Source organism: Eubalaena glacialis, chromosome 11, assembly GCF_028564815.1.
Source record: "Eubalaena glacialis isolate mEubGla1 chromosome 11, mEubGla1.1.hap2.+ XY, whole genome shotgun sequence".
Taxonomy (NCBI): domain Eukaryota; kingdom Metazoa; phylum Chordata; class Mammalia; order Artiodactyla; family Balaenidae; genus Eubalaena; species Eubalaena glacialis.
Window position 1 is genome coordinate 25,410,118 of NC_083726.1, and position 23,664 is coordinate 25,433,781.

A 23,664-nucleotide genomic window follows, 5' to 3' on the forward strand; every position below is an offset into this window, starting at 1 on the left:
TCTGGTCCCATGAGAGTCTCCCTAGCTTATTTCACCCTAACAAGACAGACAGTGCCGAGAGAGTGGGTCCTGTTTCCACTTCCCTCAATGTCGCCTGCTGCCCTGACGGGTTCCAGGCTTACTTACAAAAATAGGTGTGTCCATGGGTGTGTTCAAATATGTATACATTACACCCAACTCTGCCTTCTCCTCCCACTGAAGAAGAAGGAGCTTGTGTGAATAATCCCATACAGTGGAGAACTCAGACATATGTCTATTAAGTATTATGGTTTTAAAAAAATTACATACAGTGCAGGGTAATGAAGAGATGCTTGTGGAATTGAATTTACCATCTTAATTTTGATGTTACGAAGGATACTATTAAGTTCGCTACATGTTTATTGAATGAATGACTCTCATTGTGGAGAGAACCGACTGAGGCAGGAAGCCAGAGGCTTCACCCCATGACAGACGATTTTCCACGGCTAATCCCCAGGCTGGTTAAAGCTCTATGTGATGCATCCGATACGTATACTTTCGCATATGCTTTTTTGCTGGCATTTTTAAGTGGAAAACTCCCAGACAGACCCTGGGGGCTAATGCAAACCTCCACAACCTCACACCTCCTGTGAGAGCTTAATAAACTGTAATTCCACTTACCCCAGCAAATATCTGTTGCCTCTGTCGGCTCTGGCCTGGCACCCCAATTTTGATGTAAGGTCATGCTTGGGGCTTTCCTGTGCTCGGACTTCTTTCCCCAGCTCTCATTCCTCCCCAGTGCTGCCCTTCCCTCGGGGGCTGCTCCTGACCCCAGGAGGAGCCGGACCAGCTGTGGGTTCCCCATCAGTAGGGCTGCGGCTCCCTTCATCCTCCACCATTTCAGGGCTCCCAGAAACTGCAGGACCCCTGCCACCCCCCCAAACCCCCGATTTCACAACTTTCCTATCTTGTTCTCACAACTGAGAGATGTCTGCGGCTCACGACAGACAGCCCATCCTTTTCTGAACCCAACACTGGCAGCAGGGCTGGGTACAGAGGACAGAGTGGTGGATCTTTCCATAAATTCCCACTTGACCTGGCCACCAGGGCTGCCACCGGGATGACAAGGAGCCGTTCCAGAGTCACGGCCTGAGGTCAAATGCCACCCCTGTCTCTTATCAGTCGTCTCCTCCTCTATAAAATGAGGGGACCGACCTCCCACCCACCTTGCAGGATTGACTGTGTAATCCACATAATGCTTAGCAGAATGCCTGAGACAGCCACACGTGATAAGCCCACAGTATATACCAGCTCTTAGCATTATTATTTTTACACTCCCATTGAAGCAAAACCAAAACAAAACGTAAAAACCACCCTCCATCAGCTCTGATGACAACTGAAGAGTCAAAATTAAACCTCTTAGAAGGCTGTACTTATTCCCACGGGTCTGGGTGACCAGTTGGGTCGTCCAGCAGACAGAAACACACCTGGTTTACATATCTCGACCAAGGAGGGGAAACACGATGTTCTATTTAGTTGGGTTAAGACAAGAAGCAGACACGAGGCTTCAGTCCGTCATGCCTCGTGTGGACAGCACTTGACATCCACTGTGAAGAAAACCTCACACACGCCAGTTGATTCAGGACTGGGGGGAAGAGAGGCCCTCCCGCAGAGAGCAGCAGACGCGAGCAACTGGGGAGTCCAAGCGTCCCGCTCGGAATGCCCCAGCAGCTTCGGCCGAGATGCCGCACGTCCAGCCTGACAACTGGCGCAAACACTAACCGGACACCCCAGCCAATCTCGCTGTTCTCTGATGCCTATCAGAGCAGGAAACGCACTGCCCAGGCTGGAGGCAGCAGCCCAGATCCACGGCGTCTGCTGTGGCTGCGGCCCTCGGGGAGGGTGACGCAGGCAGCTGGCCCTGAGCGCCTGTCACCGAGATCCTGGGGCAGGGAAGGATTTACTTGGGGGACTTTCGTCTGGCCAGGATAGATAGCCTACATGAAAGGAACCCGTGGCCAGAAAGGGCAAAAGAAAGAAGCAAGCATTTGCGAGGGCCTGTCACGTGGTGTACATGCACAGCTGCCTCGCGAGATGGGCACTGTGATCCCATTTTTAAGATGAAAAAGTCGAGGCTCTTGGTTGGAAGTGAGGTTATACCCAATTTCCCACCCCACAGGGGTGGGTTCAATACTGGGTGAGCCTTACGACAGAATTCCACAGAGGTCTTTTAGAGGACAATACATCGTTAACATTTCCCCATGTCTTTAAATTAAAATTAGGGGAAAAAGCAGCATGCCTGGGATGCTTCCATTATTTTAATGAAATCATTTTACATGTATCAAATAAAAGGAGAAAAATTAATCTTGAAAGGTGTATAATAAAATTTGACAGAGGTAGGATTACCACTGATCTGCAAATTTGTTTTTGCTTATCTGCATCTTCACATTAAAAAAATTATGTTTCATATGTTTTGCTCGTCAAATTAAGAGAAGGAAGCAGGCTCTGAAAAGCTTAGGCACCCAAGATCACGTAGCTTGTAGCTGGAGGAGCTGAAGTTTGAACACAATTCTATCCAGAGCCAAGACCAAAGCCGTCTCTGTTCCACCACCACACCCTCTCCCAGAAAGCAGCTGAGTTGGCTCAGAGGCTGCTGCTTAAGCCAGGCTGCCAGGACCACGGGCTCTGCATTCCAGAGGAATCTCGGGGTAACTGCGGCGAGCCTGGGAAAACCAGCTCCATGCTCAGGAAGCTAGGGCGCTTCTAGATCCTCCTGAGGAAGGCCGGCCTTCCTGAGGCTGTTCTTTAACCCCACTAGAGCTGCCTCTGCCCACCTTCAGGGCAGAGGAGGTTCCTGCTTTGATGGGACACCCTACTTGAGGCACCGGGGACCCAGCGGTCCTACCACAGCAGGATGGACATCAGAAGCCCACCTCTAAGTGGGTGACACCCAAGGGTGACAGGAAAATAACGGGAAGCTGATGTCCACATACAGGCCTGGTTACGGCCCCCGCCAAGCAGTAGAAGGGCTCGGAGGGAGCATGGAGAGCGACGGGCAACTCCTCCCAGTGTCCACAGGCCTGAGCAGAGCTGCTCACACAAAGAGACAGGCCCAGGGCCTTGATGGGCCAGAGGCGAAGTGCGACCAGCACTGGGATGAACGGGCCCAGGTTTGAATCCCAGTTTCGTTACTTACTAGGACCTTGAAAAGGTATTGAACTTCTGCAGGCTTCAGTTTGCTCACCTCAATTCAATGAGTTGGAAACACATTTAATATAAAATGTTGATATTCTCAAAGCAACATTTTAACATGAATTTAGGAAAATGAATTTTAAACAATCTTCAAAACATGATAAAGGATGGTGGTATCTTTGAAAAACATACAGACGAAGTTAAGGGACAGGAGATGTATTAGATAGTTGCTTTCCCAAAATTAGATATTTAGTTTATTCCTAAAAGGGAAATAAAAATATCTCATAGGGCAGTTTTTTCTAAAAGGCCAGTGTATGTCAGTGCCTCACTCAGAGAAGTCCTCAAAACATGAGCTCTCACCCAGTGGAATTTCACCTAGCAAGCAATGATCTAATTGAATAGCATCCTCATTATATCACACTGTCTTCTCATTTTATTCTGCCTTCAAGGAATCAAAATTCCTTATATGGGTACTTTGTTTTAGTTACAGAAGGCTTATGCAGTATCTCATGTAAGCCTCACAACACTTTGAAACCCATTTCACAGATAAGGGATCCGGGGCTCCAAGCTGGGTTCACAGCCTAGTAAGTAGCAAAGCTGAGCCTCCAGGCCCCCGGCTTCGCAGCCAACACCCTGTCTTCAGCTCCTTGTTTTGGGTTCCCATCCAGACCATGATCTGACTCATTCTTTCCTGACACAGAACCTAACTGTCCTCTCTCCAAAGTCAGAACAAGGACTCACTGTAGGAGTCATGCTCAAAGTTCCTCCTCCATAACACGCAAACATTCTTTCAACAAACACTGAAGATGCGTTTGTATGGAAAGCTCCTTGCTGGGCTCTGAGGAACAGCAAGGGAAGGGAATCTGGCCCCTGTCCTCATCCCCTAAGTGTCTGATGGCTGCTTGCATGGCAGTGGCAGACCCTGCCTCTTCTCGTCCCTGCCACCTGAACCCGAGGGGACGCAGAGGTTGCCTGGCTGTACTGGGCTCTGCTAGGAATCTGCTGTGGGCAGGCTTGCCTCCCAACGGTGGCCCTAGAGCAGCTATGAAAGGGCTCCTGTGACCCACGCATGAGCCTGAGCTCCCTCCCCCGGGGCAGTCCTTCTCCTCGGTCCTGAGTTGAATGGCGCTCCCTCCACCCAAAATCCACACCCACCCTCAAATGAGACCTTATCTGGAAATAGGGTCTTTGCACATGTAATCAGCTAAGGATGTCAGGATGGAATCATCCTGGAGTCGGGGTGGGCACTAAATTAAATGACTGATGTCCCTACAAGAAAAGGAAAAATCCAGAGACACACAGGATGAAGGCCATGGGAAGACTGGGGCAGAGATTGGCAGGTGCAGCTATAGGTCAAGGAACCAAGGATTTCCGGGAGCCACCAGAAGCTGGAAAAGGCAACGAAGGATGTTCCCCTAGAGCCTTCAGAGGGAGCACGGCCCTGCTGAAACCTCGATTTCAGACTTCTGGGCTTCAGATCTTTTAGAGAATAAATGTCTATTGTTTTGAGCCACCAACGTGTGTGCTAACTTGTTACAGCAGCCCTAGGAAACTCCCTCCTCTTTCTTAACGTCTCTGTCCATCGAGGCAGGGAGGCCTGGCCTTTCCTTTCTGAGAGCTCGGCCTGCCTTCACGCCGTCACATTGCTGAAGGCACTGGGTCCAGCGCAGCCTGGGCCGTCCTGGGTCTAAAGCTGAAGCTTGGAGTGCGCACATTCGCACACACGCGCGATCACACCCAGCCCCACTTCCAACTTCTAAGAATAACATGCTGCCAATAAAGGGCTCCAACTCTGTCTCGGAATTGGCCGACTCCCGGGGGAGGTTTCCTTGTGGTTTGGGTTGAGATCTCTATTCTCTGGCACTGTAAAGCTGCAGGGCCAACCGTCCTTCCAAATTCTCTCCTGGCCTGGAGCGAAGGGCTCCTCTCCCTGCTGCCCCAGGGGCACCCACCCCACCCAAGAAGCCCAGACTGCACGATGTTAAGGACATTTTCCCACCCCCTCTGGGCCCGCGGCTGCTTCTCGCTGGATGGGGAGTCTTGTCTCCCCCTGGCTCCCTTTCAACACTCAAGGGTATATTTATTAAAGGCCCCTGGAGTGTTAATAAAATAAAATGTAAAACTGCTCCCCTACTTCCCCTGCGGGTGGGGCAGTTGCAGGGGAAGCAGTGGGGATGGGGCCAGATGGTGAAGGGACTTTGGAGCCTTTCCTGGAGGCTGCAGGGAGCCGGGCAGGTGCACAGGCGGAGGGGTGCCGTGCTCCAATCTGGCTTTCTTTAGGAAGTGTCATCTGGATGCAAAGGAAGTGCAGGGTGTTCTGGGGCATCCAGAACTACCACCTCACGTTTTCAGCAGTTTTTCCCATTATCATTTCCAACAACAAACATGGGAAGCCGGGCCCCTCTGCCTGCCTGCCCTGGGGCAGTAATCAGCAATATTAGGAATATGGGATTCAAGCTTGAGTTCCTGGCTCTGCAACTGTGTGACCCTCCAGCTTCGTAGTCCTGAGCGTGGGCCTTGGGGTCAAGACTCCGAGGCAGAAAGCTCTGCTGTTAACCGGCCGCTTCATCTTGAACCTGTTAGTTAACCTCTCTGAGACTCAGTATCCCCACCTCTAAAATGGGCCCACTGCCAACAGAGATGACAGGCATTTCACGTGTTAGGGAACGAGTCTCTAAATGTAAAAATATCTACCACAGGGCCTGGCTCAAGACAGATGCTCCATACATGTGAGCTTCCCCTCCTTCTGTCACAAATTTGGGGTAGGAACTGAGATAAACTGTTGCTGGAGCCCAGGCAGGAGATGGGGAGGAGGCCGCTCAGAGGAGCAGCTGGGTCTGGTGGGTGGATGGTGGGTGGCGGGCAGTATGCTGTGAACGTTAGGGATTTTGTCAGTTTATCTACACAGCCACTAAATTTTCCTGCAGCTAGAAGCCCAGAAGCGGGAAGGCTCATGCTGGCAAACTGGTGTGGGCTTGGGTAACGGCCTGACGTAAGGGGATTCAGCCGGGCTGCCAAGCACAGCAGCCTGATCAACACAGCACTGAAGTTATTCCCAAGACTCTGGGTGTTTCTTAGCAACGGCCCTATTTGGGGGAACACTGAGTGCCACAAGGAAGCTGGCTTGGAAGCTTGTGCAAGACAGGCGACACCCCCAATCAACACGCAGGGTCCCCCCTGCAGCCTGGCTCCCTCATGCCAGCTGCTCTCTCCCGGGGCAATGCGGCCAGGCTGGAAGCCCTCCACGAGGCCAGCAGCTACCCCACAGGTCTCCAGGCTGCATCCAGGACCAAAAGCTTGCAGAGAGGCCCTGGTTAACCCCTCGGCCCCCAGGCAAAGCCCAGTTGCCATCTGTTGTACTCCAAACCGTCCAAGCGGCTGACAGGACACAAAAGAAAAAAAGACACCCAACAAAACACGCCAGGCCCTCAACACTCAGACCCAGGGCTGAGCACAGAGGGCGCCTTTGAGATACAAAAGACCCCCGAATGGAGTCCAGGATAGATGGGTCTCCTGTGCCATTTTGCAACCAACCAAGGTGTTCTAGAAAGTTCCAGGATATAAATGCTCGCTGGACTTTTGTTCTCTCTCCACTCTGACAGACAATACATCATATTATCTTCACAAAATTTATTTGGGGGAATTAAAGAATTCTGCCAGGGCCAGGCTTCTTGGTGCAGGCAGTTGAGCTCAGATATGTATTATTAACACGAACATTTTCCTGTCGTGATTGCACACCCAATTTAAAATGAATTATCCAATTAAGTTAAGAAGGTGATGCGTTCCGCTTCCAGGAATATGTTGCCAATGACTCTGTCTTGACTGTTCTCCCCTAAAACCCTTCCAATTAAGTAAAGACCGCTCGGCACATCGTGAGGATAAGCCGGGAGGTTGCTGTGGAGACGGGAGGATTTTTCATCGTATCACCATTTCAATCTCCTGATGAGAAGGGAGCTGGCAAAGCTTTCAGCCTCCCCCCGGGATGAATGTTCACCGCCAACAACAACAAGGACAAAAGCTCTGTTGGACAGAAAAGGATGAAAGATTGTGTAAGCTTCCAGGTCTCCTTCGGCAGCAACACAGAGAGTCATGGCTTGGGCTCCCTTGAGCAGAAGTCAGTTGGCCGGTGTTCGCAAGAGGCAGACGCCACCATTTCCCTTCTCTCCCCCTCCCTCTCGGGCAGTTCTAGAGCGGGGCGTGCAGGCCTGATGCTGAAGCTGTGACAGCACTAGCTCAGCCCGCAGACAGCAATCGATTTGTGCTAACCCAGCCAAAAAGATCAGGGCTGTGGGGTCGGACTGTGGCACCATCAATGTCATGAAGAGTAAGAGGAGAAAAAGATCTGTATTTCTAAAATGCAAACCTGACCACGGCACTCTCTCGCTGACAGCCCTGTAGTGGCTTCTCCATTGCCCTTGACATCAAGTTCCAACTCTTCAGCACGATACTCTCCATCCTCCATCCCCCGCTCACTCTTCCAACCTCATCCCTCCCTCGTTCCCTAAATAAACACTCAAACTCTTTCACACCTCCTGGCCTTTGCACATGCTGTTCCCTTTCTCAGTAAATCCGTTCCCAACTTTTGTCAGCCTGGTAAATGCGTTCTTATTCCTCAAGACCCGGGTCAGATGTCTTGACCTCTGGTAACTTTGTCTCTGCCTTTACTTCTCTCCCCGTCTCTCCTGGAAGATAGATGCTGGAATCATGGCCAAGCCAGCGCTTTACAAGATGTCGCTATTATAATTGGTTTGCACGTTTGTCTCCCCAGCCAGCTGCTAAGCCACTCACGGGGAGGTGGTATGTTTTCAAAGGAATGACTGAACCACAGAAGAATAGGTAGAGGTGAGAGAAAGAGGCCATGTCACCTGGAGACGGATGTACAGGAGTATCTCGGAGATAACTGCAGGTTTGGTTCCAGATCACTGCAATAAAGCGACTATCCAATAAAGCAACTATTGCAGTAAAGTGAGACACAAAGTTTTTGGTTCCACAGTACATATAAATGTTATGTTTACACTGTACTGTAGTCTATTAAGTGTGCAAGAGCATTATATCTAAAAAAAGAGTACATACCTTAATTAAAAAATACTTTATTGATAAAAAAATGCTAACCGCCATCTGAGCCTTCAGCAAGTCAATCTTTTTGAAATAGTAACATCGAAGATCACTGATCACAGATCACTGTAACAAACATAATACTAATGAAAAAGTCTGAAATACTGTGAGAATTACAACTTGCTCCACACACGGTTGCCACAAACTTTCAATTTGTAAAAAATGCAGTTATCTGCAAAGCGCAATAAAACAAGGTATGCCTGCATAATTAAAAACCACCCAGAAGTTGTTCAAGAAGAGAATAAATGCTGTGAATGCCAGCCGTCCCCTGTGCTTGTCACACTTGGGCCAATGGGTGTGGGCAGGCGTCAGGGCCAGTGATGGCTGTGCGCTGGGTGCATGGCCCTCTCTTCCCCACCCCAGGACAAGAGATTTAAAAACCAAGTCTGCCTGAGGTTATTAAGAGTTGTTCAACTTTTTAATAAATAGTCTCTGTAAGAGATCCTTATTATTACATCAGGCTGTAAAAGTACCTTCTGGAAGACTCAGTTTAAAACTAAGAAGAGGAAAAAAGCCCTACCCCATGTGAGCCGCCAGAACTACCATGAACCAATCCATCTCTGAAGGCTTACAGCAAGACGGAGGGAAACAAGCTGGCAGAGGGTGACAGTGAAATACCCAGGCACGAACTGAATGTTCCCGTTAGGTCTCTGTCAGCTCTGGTTTCTGCCCTTCATGGGCTCAGACACAGGCGTCCTCCCATTACCTGCATGTTTCCAAGCTGAAAAGGGGCCTCCCGTCCATGTCTGAGGAATAAAATATGCTGCGTCCTGGTCTGGGCATCACTCCTTTCTTGGAGTTCAAGTTGGGTCTGCCCAGCCGCCTCTTCAAAGCTCTGAGAGGGGCAGCAGGTCCTTGGCAGTGCTTGGCTGCAAAACTCTACCTCCCCAGCCTTCCCTCACGCGTGAGAAATGGGCAATCCACAGAAACACAGGTGGAGTAAGGAGCCTCAGCGACCAACACCAGACCTTAGCCATTGCTAATCCAGGGTTGGAGCCATCGGGGTCGGTCGGCTTTTCTCCCGGTCTATGCCATGTATTAAATTCATTTGCTGAGCAGGGAACCGCTGAATTTCTAGACTCTGAAACCCTCTAAGGCAGGACTCATCTTCTTGACTTTTGCTTCCACCCCAGGGGACCCAGCACGGCGCCTGGCCCACAGTGGGTACACTGGGACGTGCCTGTCATAGAGTCTAATTTCACACCTGCAGTTGAATCTAGCTGCTGTCCATGTCACAGGGAGCAGTTTTCCTTTAGGATTCGTTGAATCTAAAGCTCTCCCTTGGTGTGTAATTTTGAGAATCTAAATGTAAGCCCAGGAGTGTCAGAAATACATATACATTTTATGGGTTGAAGTGTGTTCCCCAAAAAGGTAGGGTGAAACCCTAGTCCCAGTACCTGTGAATGTGACCTCGCAGATGTAAGTGAGTTAAGATGAGGTCACGAGCGTGGACTGCAATTCAATAGACCTAGCGTCCTTTTAAGAGGGAAATTTGGACACAAAGACACAGAGGGACCACCATGGGATGGCAGAGGCAGAGATGGGAGCTACAAGCCAACGAACACCAAGGATGGATGACGACCACCAGCAGCTGGGAAGAGGCAAGGAAGGATTCTACCCAGAGTCTCAGAAGGAATGTGGCCCTGCGGACACCTTGATTTCAACTTCTAGCCTCCAGAACTGTGAGAGAATAAACTTCTGTTGTTTTAAGCCTCCCACTTTGTGGTAATTTGTTACAGCAGCCCTAGATAATTAATACAGTACAATAACCCAGAGGCAGTAAGTTTTTGTTGTTTAACGCCTATTTAGCGACAGCTTTCATGATAGAAGTGATTTGAATTTGGGTGGCGGCCACTTCATTATGTTATCCGTTGGCTCATTCATTTGCTTCCAGTATTTACTGAGCCCCTAACATGTGCCAGACCCTGTGCACAGTACCAGAGTAACGAAAGTGGCTAAGCCAGGAGCCCATGGTGAAGACGGCTTTGGAAGGATGACGGCCATAGACACGACTGTACCGCCAGGCAGTAAGTCTTGCAAACGCGGATATCAGAATCGACCGGCATTTGCTGCACGTCCTTACCAGGTGCTGAGCGCCTCGTGCACATGGTCACACGTACTCCTTACACAATCCCACGGAGGAAGGTGCTATTCGGTGCCCACTCCCCCATCGGGGATCTGAGACTCAGGAAAGGAGGCACAGCAGGACTTTACCCTGGACAGCACTGACCACAAAGGGAGCACGGAGGAATCAAACAGGGAGGTGTTTGATTCAGAGGGGCAGGAAGTGTCATTTAAATATGAAAGCATCTTTGAAAGTTGAATTTTCAAAACACCCAAAATAGATATCATTAAAAAGCACCACAAAGCACTCCTGAGTGCTCACAAGTGAGAAGAGCCATAACGCCCAGGATCTGATGCCCCCTCCCTGTGTGTAGGATGCTGGCACAAAGGTCCTAACTTTCTTCTTGGTACCTGCCTGAATTTTTCAAATTAGCGATAAGGAAACTATCCTCTGTGTTATTAGTCTGGCTAACACTTGCAGCACTTAACGTGTTTGGGCACTGCTCTCAGCCCTGACCACGTGTTAACTCAGCTAATCCCCACCATAACCCTCTGACGTAGACTCTACTCTTACACCCGTTTTATAGAAAAGGAAGCTGAGACCAGGAGAGATTAGGCAAAGCACTCACAGTCATGGAGCTGGATTCAAATCCAGACTATGCAGCCCAGAGTTCATGCTATTATCATAGTTCTCACTGTGATCATCCGCCCCTCGGAGGAGAGGGAGGGATATTTTAAGGAACAATGATTAAAGCACCTCAGCCCCAACCTGATACCATTAGCCCATACATTGTTCTCTGATGCCTTCTGCAAAGTTTTGCACACATTTTCCACTATTTTTTTTTCTCTGCCCATTTCTAAATATTCTGGAATGAGCTAAAAATATGACATATAACATATAAAAATAATGATATCCTCATGCCTACCTACTCTGGCAGGAAACGTCCCTATTAGGACAGACCAAGGGATGTGCAGTTTCAGCCAACAGTGAAGAGATGATAGCAAGCCGAAAAGAGGAAACTCAACAGGGGCAAAGACGCAGCTGTCAAGGTAGGGAGTCACTGAATTTATGCCACGTGCAGAGCAGGCTCCAGCTAAGTGTCAAAGGGGGGGGAGGGGCGGAGGGGGGAAGGAGGGGTGGGGGACGGGAGAGAAGGGGACTGAAGATGACACTGAAAGGCAGACAGGGTTACAGGAGGGCTGGGTGACCGTGAGAAGCACGTGCAGTGCAGGACGGGGCCCAGCAAGGGGTGCCCATGTGGCCAGGGGCTCCACACTCACAAAGACCTTCCTCGAATCTGTCTCTCCAGCGAGAGACCAAACCATTTAAGACCGTCGTTTTTGTGGGTCAAAAATGATCAGGTATTGGCAATTTCACACCATTCAACTTACACATACAGTCCCAGAGCAACGCTGGCAAAACTGAAAAAAGTGAGTGTCCATCACAAAATGTAACATACAATTTTTTAACCTTCCTTCACCATTTCTCCTCCTCCCTCTTTCTCCCCGCTTTCTGTTCGTCCTCTCCCCTCGCTCTTGCCCGACTCCTCTCTTCTCCTTCATCCTCCTCCCCCTCTCCTCCCTCCTCTTCTTTTCACGTACAACTATATTCGGTGTCTAATGACCACGCTTACTCATCACTTGACAAGGTTTCATGAGAAAGATTCAAATGGCCGTGTGTACGGTGTACACGTTTCCAAGGAAGGACGAAGGGCGTCTTCTCCCGGTGGCCAAGCCTGCACGACACCCTGGACAAGAGCCACTCCTGCCCTCACTGTCACGGCCAGCTGGCTGCACAAGGGTCACGTGGCCGGACCTTAGCTCAGCCCCAGCAGGAGAGGAAAGGGACACATGGGGTGAGCAGGCCACACTGGCCACTTGGACCTGGGGCTTCACAGTAAATACAAATTTCTAAGGTTGCGATACCCTTTGTGCTGCCTGATTGCCTACCTGGAACTCAGGCATTCAGAGGCAAAGGAAATGAACAGCCCAGAAGGCAGGGCACAGGCCTTCTGGCCAAGAATGTGGGCATCCTGGCTCTACCACTTCCTGGCTGCAGGAGCTTGGGCAAGGTTTCCATCAAATGCCCCTACGTTCTTATCTGTAAAAGGAGGAGATGCCAGCAGGACTGTCTCAGGGGGCTGTGAGAGTTTAAAGGAGACCAGGGGTAGGAAGTGCTTGGCACACAGTCCCTTAGACACAGAAAGTACCAAAACATGGTGGGTGACTGAAGGCTCTGAAACTGCTTTCCCTCGAGATTTTCAAAATCTGCCCAAGGGAGATGAGATGTAGTCTGAACAGCACAGCTTTGCCTGTCTTTTGGGGAGTCATCTTCAGCCCATGATCCCTCTTTGTGCTGAAGATACACAATCCTCAGCCCCAATGCCTGGGCCATGTGAAAAGGTGAAACCGAGTCACAGACACCAAATTCCTTTTCTGTGACACCTTGATTTAAAATTCCTTTTTTTTTTTTGGTCAGTCTCAAAGCCATGCTCTTTAGGCACCCTGCCAGCCAGCAAGATGACTGTTTTCCTTCAGAGGGCCCCAATTCCCATTGTGTAACTTAGAACCTGGGGGAAAAAACGCAAAGCAATAAACCATCTGCAAGGCTTTCAGACAGTGCAATTTGTGAGAAGTGCTTTTACATCTTGGTAAGACTCTGCATTAAGCCAGCATTAATTAATTGCTACATTAAAGAGAAGCACGTTTAACATTTCAATGACAATCATATGCAATTACGATCATACAAAGGAACACTTTATAATTAACGATGCTCCCACTTCCTGCAATGTGCAATCCTCTGTCCTGAATTCCAAAGAGGTTAGCAGGAGGAAGGCACCAAACATAGATCAGGAACTAATATTTAAATCCGTTTTTAATTCACCTTTCAACAAGAAGAGTAAAACCAGAACAAAAGCTTATACTTATTAGGACTCCAAATCTTTATCTCTATGAGGCTAAATATTCAGCAACAACAGATCCACACAGAAATGGTCAACAGGGCTTCCCTGGTGGCACAGTGGTTAAGAATCCGCCTGCCAATGCAGGGTACACGGGTTCGAGCCCTGGTCCAGGAAGATCCCACATGCCGCGGAGCAACTGGGCCCGTGTGCCACAACTACTGAGCCTGTGCTCTACAGCCCGTGAGCCACAACTGCTGAGCCTGTGCTCTACAGCCCGTGAGCCACAACTGCTGAGCCTGTGTGCCTAGAGCCCGTGCTCCGCAACAAGAGAGGCCACTTCAGTGAGAAGCCCGTGTACCGCAACAGAGTGGCCCCCACTCGCCGCAACTAGAGAAAGCCCGCGCACAGCAACGAAGACCCAATGCAGCCAAAAATATAAATAAAATATTTAAAAAAAAAAAAAAAAAAAAAAAAAAAAAAAAAAAAAAGAAATGGTCAACAATTACAGGCCTGAAATGATTACCCCTAAAGAGCAATAATTTTGCCCGACCAGGCACATCAACTGCTTTTCCAGAAATGTATTACTACTCACCCCAACAGTCCTGGCTTTGGAAACTATGCTGTGTTATCATTAACAAAGCACTCTGACTTATCTCTACGACTTAAAAATGAGAATGGTTTTTCTTTTAATTAGGGAAGTTTCCCACGAAGTCGCGATCCCCAGGTACCAAGCATTGTTCTAACTGCTTAACGTGTGTTGGCTTGTTTAGTTCTTCTCGGCAATCCTGAGCCCACACTATTATGAGCCCCATTTTATATGTGAGGATAGCAGGTGCCCAAATGTTAAATAAACTGCCCCAGGTGCCATCCCCCCAACTCCCGCAAAGCCTGTTTGAGTGAATCACAAACCAGACAGACTTTCTAGATTGTCACATTCATTCTGTCACTCAAGCAACTACCCATGAGGGAGGCCCCAGAACCTTCCCGCATCTAATTTCTGTTGTTATTAGCAAAATCCTGCAGCAACACAGAAGAAAGTGCAGAGGGAACAAAATTTGACCCACGGTAACATCTTAAGGGCTTCCAGAAAAAAACAAAAATCCCTATGGCATAGTTTTTCTTATAAAACAACAACAACAAAACCCGCATAAATTGCCTCTATTTGCCACTAGCATTATGGTACCCTACTTTCCACTTCCATGGATGGATTGTGAAGGTGGCTCCCGCCCCGTGACAGCCTCCCGTAAGGGCAAGAGCTTACCTTGTCATAATAGTATCGCAGGGCTCTGCTCAGCTTGTCGTAGTTCATGTTTGTTTTGTTTTTCCGGAGTCCCCACAGCTTGGCCACTTCTTCTGCTTTGAGGAGCTTGAACTCACCATCGTTGGAGGTCCAGCAGATCAGGTGCTCGTGTTTCTGGTCCAGCAGCAACTGCAACAGGAACTGCCACAGCGTGATTGCACTCTCCATACCTGAGGAGGGAGGGGCCGCGTCAGTGCAGGTGCCAGGTCTGGGGGGATCGGGGGCTCAGGGTGGGCACCTCAGCACCTCCCCCTGCCCCCAGTGAACCTAATCAAAAGTTGCTTTCATTTCCATCCCAACAGGCCACTCTGAATCAGGTGCCTTCTGGCTGCATTTTTGTAAAGAGCCACAATTCAGAAATACAGGGAAGCCCTGTGACCTTCGTATTCGCCACACACATCCCGGCAGGTGACGGGGTTGCATTGAGAATAATGTGAAAAAATGATTCATGAACTGCCCATTCCTAGAATCAGTCCTCATACAAACTATCCCCCATGTTAATCATTGTTAATGCCCACGATGATTAACATGCTCCTGCCCATCCTATCAACTCCTTTGCTGCTCAGCCTCTAGGCCATTATCTGTGTGAAACGCCAGACCCCGTGATAAGTGCATTTATGCGGGGCCTGGGGTATTTCCATCAGTGTGACCACATGGGGAGCTTCGTGAGGAAGGGACTTTGTTGGATTACTCTTTGCATTCCCAGCACTCTGATAACCCAGCCCAATGCCCGAGTGTAGCGTGCGCCAGACTGATACATGTTTATAGACCTGAGGAATGGGTCACTGCCACTTGAAGAGTCATTCTCTTTCCCAGGCACTTGTCATGTGGCAGATAAAAACCCCATGTGTCACAAGCACAGAGATGGGAAAAGCACTTTTTTCTCCACTGTGAGAGGAAAGCCTATAAAATCTTATCTTTTTCCCTTGACTCTGGTGTGGACTTTGTAGGTGCTGTTCCTTCTGCCTAAAATGCTGTTCCCTAGCTTTGGAGCCTGGTGAACTCCTACTCATCCATCATGACCCAGCTTACATGGGACCTTCTTGAGGAAATTTTTCCCCACTCTCCCAGGCAGTTACCAGCTTCAGACATCTGAGGACTTTCATGGCAATGGGTACTGATTCTAAAAATAATAACAACAACAGTAATAACAACCATTTGTCTTATCAACATTCGTACATAAGGAAAGAAGAGGCAGTTGGGCTGTCCTCAAAAGCTTCACCTCAGATCGACTGTCATGATTGGACACGTGAAGTGCCCTGGGTTTTGATCTGGGAAAAATGGGGGTAAGATTCCAGTGCTGGGCTGAGGGAGCCAGGGATGACCAGAGGGTGGAAAATTGCCTTCTGGCACAGATGGAAGCTTCAAAGGCCAGTTGTGAGGTGGGGACAAAGCCAGAGAGAACTGGGGATCATCCCCTATTATGCAAGGAGGAAACTCTGAATCCCCAGGAGGTAGCCAGGTGATGGGAACAAGGGAGCATTGAGAAAGATGCACGACTCTGGGAGACCCGGAAGCCAGAATAACAGCCTTAGAGAGTGTTATTTGTACCAATATTTTTGTCAACTCCACACCTCTCCTGCATTTCTCTTAAAGGGGCAGCTTTCAGACTGACAAATCATTTTTCTTCCTTTCCACACGGGGATGGATGTGAAAATACCTAGCCCTCTGATAAGTATTCATTTCCTTATTTCCTTTCACATGTTTTGCCAAAAGAATACATTTTATTGTTTCCCTGAGCAACGTGGGTTTCTCAGTTAAAGGGAAGCAGATTAGGAATGTCCTTCAAATACCCACAGGGTACTTTACTTATGGCTCTTTAAAGGAGGTATTCTCTACAGAAATCAATCTTCACCACAATGGCCACTCAGTCTGTAAGACAGTAAGTCATTTCATTGTTAGATCAAAACTGCCTTTGCATCTCATGAGTCTCCTAAGCGCAACCGCGGTGGTGCATCCGCAGCAGCCTGTCAGCTCCAACTCCTAATATGAGCTTCCGATTATTTGAGGACGAGCCACAACTTTCTTCTCATCATTGGCACTAAGAATTGTTAACAGTTGTCTCAAACTCTTTGGTGTGTTCTCGGCCAAACACTTCAGACAGTAAGCTTTCAAATATCTTTAAAATTTTAAAGGGCAGAAGGCTGCCAGTGGGTTTAGAGGTCTGGACAGAAAGGATTTCCAGGTCTGTGGCTCAGATGCCAGGTAGGATAGTGGTCAGCCACCTGCACCTCCCCCACCTTTAATTGACACGAGCCATCCTGTTCCAGATGGGACAGGAGGACAACGTAAACATCTCCATCTGTTTTACACTTAGTGCTTCTACCAACCAGGACTCCTCAGAGCTTCTTGTGCTTCCTGCAATCCCTCTCCTTGGCGTTCCAAGCCCGTGTATCAGAGCCATGTGCCTCGGGCATAAATGATGAGGACCTGTATGGTAGAGTGGATAAATGTTCTCCATCCTTCACCCCTTCTCCCTTTCAAGTGACCACGAAGCAATGCCCCAGAGCGGGTGGAGTACTTTCTTCCCATCCCACTGAAATTTGGGCTTGGCCACGTGATTTGATTTGGCCAATAAAATGATGAGTAGAAATGACAATGTGCCAATTCTCAGATGACGCCTAAGAGGCATCCCATGTTTGCACTTTTCCTCTTGTGCTCCTGTTACTGCCGTGAAGCTGCTGCCCAAAAATGAAAGGCACGTGGAGCCAACCTGAGCTCAACCCAAAGCCTGGAGCCAAGTCCCACAACCCACAGTCTGAAGCAGCATCCCTGAGGCTAACCAATGAGGAAAATAAATACTGCTGTTTGCCAGTGACTCCCGGGGCTGTTTGTTATGCGGCACCATTGTAGCAAGAGTTGACAATTACAGTGCCTGACGTCTTGGTCTAAAATAATTTTCTCTTTGCTGGGGTGCAATATCTCTACACTGTAAACTTACATTCACAATCATGAGGTGTGTCTAGACACGAGAAAGCATGCTATGTAGGGGGATTGCCCGACCACGTCTTTACTCAGAGGGTTACGAGTGGGCCACAAAAATGACCATGGGTGCTATGGCCATGGCCTACAGCAAAGGCAGAAGGAGGAAAGAGGGAAAGAAAAGGGAGACATAAAAGAGTAGAAAGTGAAAAGGCAGAGGAGCAAATGGTGGGGATGTGGACCCCCTCATCAGGGCCCTCCCAGATTTCTGGAATAAATGAACTGGGCTGAGGGGAGGCACGAGCTGAGAACTAGGAATCACAGAGCTGCCCTGACAAATTCAGAGCTTTGGTGAGGCTGGGTGGGCTGAGGAACAACCCCTTCGCCCCCTCACTCTCCCACACCAAGGTGTCAGAGCCAGGCTACGGCTGCGGATGGGAGGATCCCTCAGAGGGTGGATGTGAGTAACAGGGCTGCACTGGAGGCGACTAAGGCATCAAGCCACCTCTGCCTAAAGCACGTCAAGCCTGGTGCTGAGGGCCTCATTCTCCTTTTCCAGCTCTTCAGCCACTCCTCCACCCCGGTGGGTCCACCAGTTTCAATGGGTGTGCAGTCACACAAATCTTTACTGTTAGAAATCCAGCCACACATTACTCAGAGATGAGTCTCAAAAATATTTCCCTGTGAGCGTACTGCATCTACAAACATCTGTCATCCCCTTCTACACTCGGCAGAAGTCATTCTGGGAGACAGTGGGCCCCCAGGGCGGCTCTGGATGCCCCCATCCTCTCTGGCCGGAACCAGTGGTGTGATGGAAATGGGCGAGTGTACATGGGGGAGTGGGGACACGGGGAGGGAGGGGAAACAGAAGGGCAGAGGGGGGATGGGTCACCAGCTGACATCACCGCTGTGGTTCCTGCCATCAAGGGTACTCACTGTTTCTTTGATTTTAGTTCCCACCTTAACTTTATTTTAACTATGATTAAGTTTCATCATTTACACAGTTGTCTTCACATACAATCATGCTTCACGTTCTGTGACACACCTCTGCCAGCTACAAACTTTGCCCCTTTCCGGATGTTGGCAAAGAAAAAGAGTCTAACATCGTGACTGGGGAATACAGTCTCCCCTGTAACCACCGACACATATTAGCAAATTCATCCAAATGAAGAGTTCTCTTACCAGAAAGAAAAATTGAGTATTTTTTAAAAAATTAATTCCTTGATGCCTAGAATCCTTAATAAAGTCCTATATCTTAACATGTGGGTATAATCAAGTCCAATTTATCTGGCTGCCATTATAAGGAATGTGTGTAATTCAAACAACATCCTGTGGCTCTTATTTAAAAAGTTCAAGAAAGTGTTGCTACTTGAGATTTATGTTTGATATATTATTATACAAACGGGGGTCTGCTTTAAGTTAAAATGTTTCATCACCCTAGCCTCATTGAGCCGATTTCCCACAAATCTCCACTTAAAATACATAGAATACATAAAAGAAATGCTATTAATCAAAAAACTTTTCCCAAATCAAATTTTTGGCTACCTAGAAAATGCTGCTTTTTTTTTTTCCCCAGACCTTATTTTGAATGGATGAAATTTTATCAGGTATTGTAATGTCATTCTTTTTTTTTTTTTTTTAGGGTTGATAAAATTTAGTTTTCAATATGAACACATGATCCTTTGAAATCTTAAAATCTCATGAAATGATATGATAGCTCCAAAACCATCAACTGATGATTTTTAAATTATTTTTAATTTCATGGAAAGCACATGATTCTATTCTAATTTTTTTTTCATTTTTCATTTCTTTTTATTGATTGATTCTTTAAATTCCATAGTGCTTGTAATGCCATTCTTAATGCAAAATCAAACTCTGCACTTTTACATTTAGGAGGATCCACTTCTAAACCATCACTGCTCTTACAGGAAGAGGTGTCCTTCCGCATTAGATACTTTCTGTATCCCGCTGACTGCACCCTCAATCCCGCCGCCTGCCGTGGATGGTCTCTCTCTCACCACTTCTGTTGGAACTAATCCAAGACCGCAGTCACAGCAGCTGGCAAGACCTCATCCAGGCCTCTCCAGAGAACAAAGCTACCTGCTATTTGCCCCAACTGTTCCTTTTCCTTTGTAATTTATAGCCTAGATCTTGCCGCTGTGGAGCACAGATCATTTTAAACAGTTTGTCAAATCTGAATAATACACACACCTCCTTTTAAAGGAGCAAGAGGTATGTGTATTATGTTGCCATGGTGACAAATCATTTTCACTAAATTTTTTTATTATGGTCTCCCTTCAATATAAAGAAGAAAAATGGATATAAGCACCTCAAGGTTTATAGTTCTTATACAGCCAGATGAAATTCACAAATAAAATAGATTGCTCCCACCCTATTCAAATTAACAATTAATTTTGTATATGACACATGATGTTTTGTTGAAAGGCAACCAACAAAAAGGTTATGGCAGTGTAAGTTATTTTGAGTAAGATGTGTTTATATGATTATACCCTACAAAGAGGAGAGAGACCCAATTCTCTCTCCACTTTTTTCAATTTTTTTTTGAGTGTCCATTTTATGCCAAGACACCCTCTGGGTATTCGGGACACATCAGAGAACAAAGGAGATGAAGACCTCTGTCCTCATGGAGCTTACATTCCAAAGGGAGAAGACAGGCCATAAACAACAAACATATGACTATTAAAATACATAGTATGTTGGAAGAATAGTGTTGTGGGGAAATGCAACCAGAGCAGGATAAGGGGGTGGGAACCTGGGGTGTATGAGCAGAAGGTCATGGAAGGCCTCACTGAGAAACTAAGAGTTGAGAAATACCTTTGTTAAAAAATAATTTTCAAAATGGGTGAAATCATGGCTCTCCTACAGATATAAAATGAAGACATGTTAAAGATTTTATTTCACTCATTAGTCAAGCAGGAACTTGGCAGATGTTCTAACGAGTTCAAAAGAGAATCTGAATAATAAAGGCATTTATAAATTAGGAATATTGAAATGAATGTACAAATAGGGGTGAGAGAGGAATCAACTGAACACTATAAGATAGAATAGAATTTGCATATCTATAGACAATAATTATTTTGCTATCAGTTATCTATAATTAACAGGATTGTAAAATAGCTTCCACAAAACCAGAATCACATCATCCAAAGGGGTTTTTCTCTAGAGACTAGATAATGCAGTTTTTCATGGAAGCACAATTATTTTCTACAGCTTGCAGCAGGCGAGAGGGTGAACCACTTCGGTCTACTTGGAAGGTTACATAATGGGTAAAGCAGATTCAGAGCCAGACTCTCTGGGTTCAAATGCAAGTACCAGTCCTGTCTGCCTGTGGGACTTTGGGTAAGTTACTTAACCCTTCTGCGCCTCAATATCCCCATAAGGAAAATGGGGATGATGATAATAAAAGTATTTCCTTTACAGGGTGGGTGCAAGGATTACATGAGTTACTAAGAATGCACTTGAACTACACCTGGTACATAATAAGTGTTATTCAAATGTTTACTATTATTTTTTAAGCAACAGGGAGCACGTTGTGAGGACATTTGGCCTTCACCTAGCTCAAAGGCATCATTTAGCTACTGTATCCACCTTGGTTCTTTGTTCATTAGGCAACAACTCCAATACAGGCACTGAAATCCAGGGAGAATCTTCAGCTATTTGGTGACTATTGTTTATAAGGTGACCTGGAATATGTTTATGTGAGTTTTTTTTTTAAAGACTATCATCAAAAAATGAAAGAACATTAACAGATACACACTACTATATATAAAATAGATAAATAACAAAGACCTACTGTATAGCACAGGGAACTATATTCAATATCTTGTAATATGTAAACTGATACAGCCACTATGGAGAACAGTATGGAGGTTCCTTAAAAAACTAAAAATAGAACTAGCATATGACCCAGCAATCCCACTACTGGGCATATACTCTGAGAAAACCATAATTCAAAAAGACACATGCACCCCAATGTTCATTGCAGCACTATTTACAATAGCCAGGTCATGGAAGCAACCTAAATGCCCATCGACAGATGAATGGATAAAGAAGATGTGGCACATATATACAATGGAATATTACTCAGCCATAAAAAGGAACAAAATTGGGTCATTTGTAGAGCTGTGGATAAATCTAGAGACTGTCATACAGAGCGAAGTTAGTGAGAAAGAGAAAAACAAATATCGTATATTAACGCATATATGTGGAACCTAGAAAAATGGTACAGATGAACCGGTTTGCAGGGCAGAAATTGAGACACAGATGTAGAGAACAAACGTATGGACACCAAGGGGGAAAGCGGCAGGGGGGTGGTGGTGTGATGAATTGGGCAATTGGGATTGACATGTATACACTGATGTGTATAAAACTGATGACTAATAAGAACCTGATGTATAAAAAAATAAATAAAATTCAAAAATTCAAAAAAAACAAAAACAAAAAAATGAAAGAACATTAACAGATACACACTACTATATATAAAACAGATAAATAACAAAGACCTACTGTATAGCACAGGGAACTATATTCAATATCTTGTAATATGTAAATTGATACCGCCACTATAAAGAACAGTATGGAGTTTCCTTAAAAAACTAAAGATAGAGCTACCATACTACCCAGCAATCCCACTACTGGGCATATACCCTGAGAAAACCATAATTCAAAAAGAGTCATGTACCACAATGTTCATTGCAGCTCTATTTACAATAGCCAGGACATGGAAGCAACCTAAGTGTCCATCAACAGATGAATGGATAAAGAAGATGTGGCACATATATACAATGGAATATTACTCAGCCATAAAAAGAAACGAAATTGAGTTATTTGCAGTGAGGTGGATGGACCTAGAGTCTGTCATACAGAGTGAAGTAAGTCAGAAAGAGAAAAACAAATGCCGTATGCTAACATATAAATGGAATCTAAAAAAAAGGTTCTGAAGAACCTAGGGGCAGGACAGGAATAAAGATGCAGACGTAGAGAACGGACTTGAGGACACGGGGAGGGGGAAGGGTAAGCTGGGACAAAGTGAGAGAGTGGCATGGACATATATACACTACCAAATGTAAAACAGATGGCTAGTGGGAGGCAGCCACATAGCACAGGGAGATCAGCTCAGTGCTTTGTGACCACCTAGAGGGGTGGGATAGGGAGGGTGGGAGGGAGACGCAAGATGGAGGGGATATGGGGATATATGTATATGTATAACTGATTCACTTTGTTGTACAGCAGAAACTAACACACCATTGTAAAGCAATTATACTCCAATAAAGATGTTAAAAATATATATCTTGTAATAACCTACAATGGAAAAGAATCTGAAAAAGAATATATATATATATAACTGAATCACTTTGCTGTACACCTGAAACTAACACAACATTGTTAATCAACTATACTTCAATTTTTAAAAAAATGAAAGAACAGATTTAAAAAAAAATTCTGGCAGAAAACTTGGATCCCTGAGTACATATTTGCTGCCTTCAGCTTAAGAAACACTGGTTTAAAATGCTTAGCCTGAGGCCTCCAAGTTGTTGTGACTCCAGCAAAGATGGCCCTTGAGTGCTCACATTTCCCTTGGAGCTAGTTCTGTCCCCATCTATCTTGTGCCCCTGGAGCAGGGAAGGGAGTCAAGTAGATGAGAACTGTTGGGTCAGAAAGAAGAAAGAGAAGTGTTCTAAAATGACAACCCAAGGGATAGCCATGACAACATTGCTTATGAAGATGGAGCCCACCTGGGTCCATTCCCTGGGCTGGTCATGGTGGAGGTGGCCCAAGTGTAGAGCTTGGCCACTGGCACAGAGCGGGAGGGACACTTAGGCAGACTCTGAGTGGTTACTTTCCACCCTCGTTCTCTGTTTTCAACTCCTTGTTTTTAAAAAATGCAAACAGTATCATTGATTCATTCTTTAATTTCTGGATGGAGGTTCAAAGAGAAGGATGCTATAGACTGCATATACTGATTACTCTCATCATCGCTGGTGCACCTCTTGGCCCATATGAGAGCCGTCAGGCCACGTGGCCCTATCACAGCCTTGGCATCTCCCTCGGGTCAAGGGTACCAGCCACCAATCCTCTGCGCACACTAACTAGCTAAAGCCAGGCAGACTTCCACTGGGGGTGGTGGGGGGGAGCTGAACACCCTGCACAAAAGGAGTGAAAGTTGCTCCCTCCACTCCTCGGGAGTGG

General features: G+C 46.8%; 1 protein-coding gene across 1 annotated transcript in view; it reads right to left on the reverse strand.

The window, feature by feature from the left end:
* The window catches only part of ELK3 (ETS transcription factor ELK3), a 68,462-nt gene that overhangs the window by 24,033 nt on the left and 20,765 nt on the right, over positions 1-23,664 (reverse strand). Inside the window, exon 2 of the mRNA XM_061205293.1 lies at positions 14,494-14,702. Within this exon, the coding sequence (XP_061061276.1) occupies positions 14,494-14,700 (207 nt within the window). The 5' untranslated portion in view covers positions 14,701-14,702. The remainder of the gene's footprint in view (positions 1-14,493; positions 14,703-23,664) is intronic.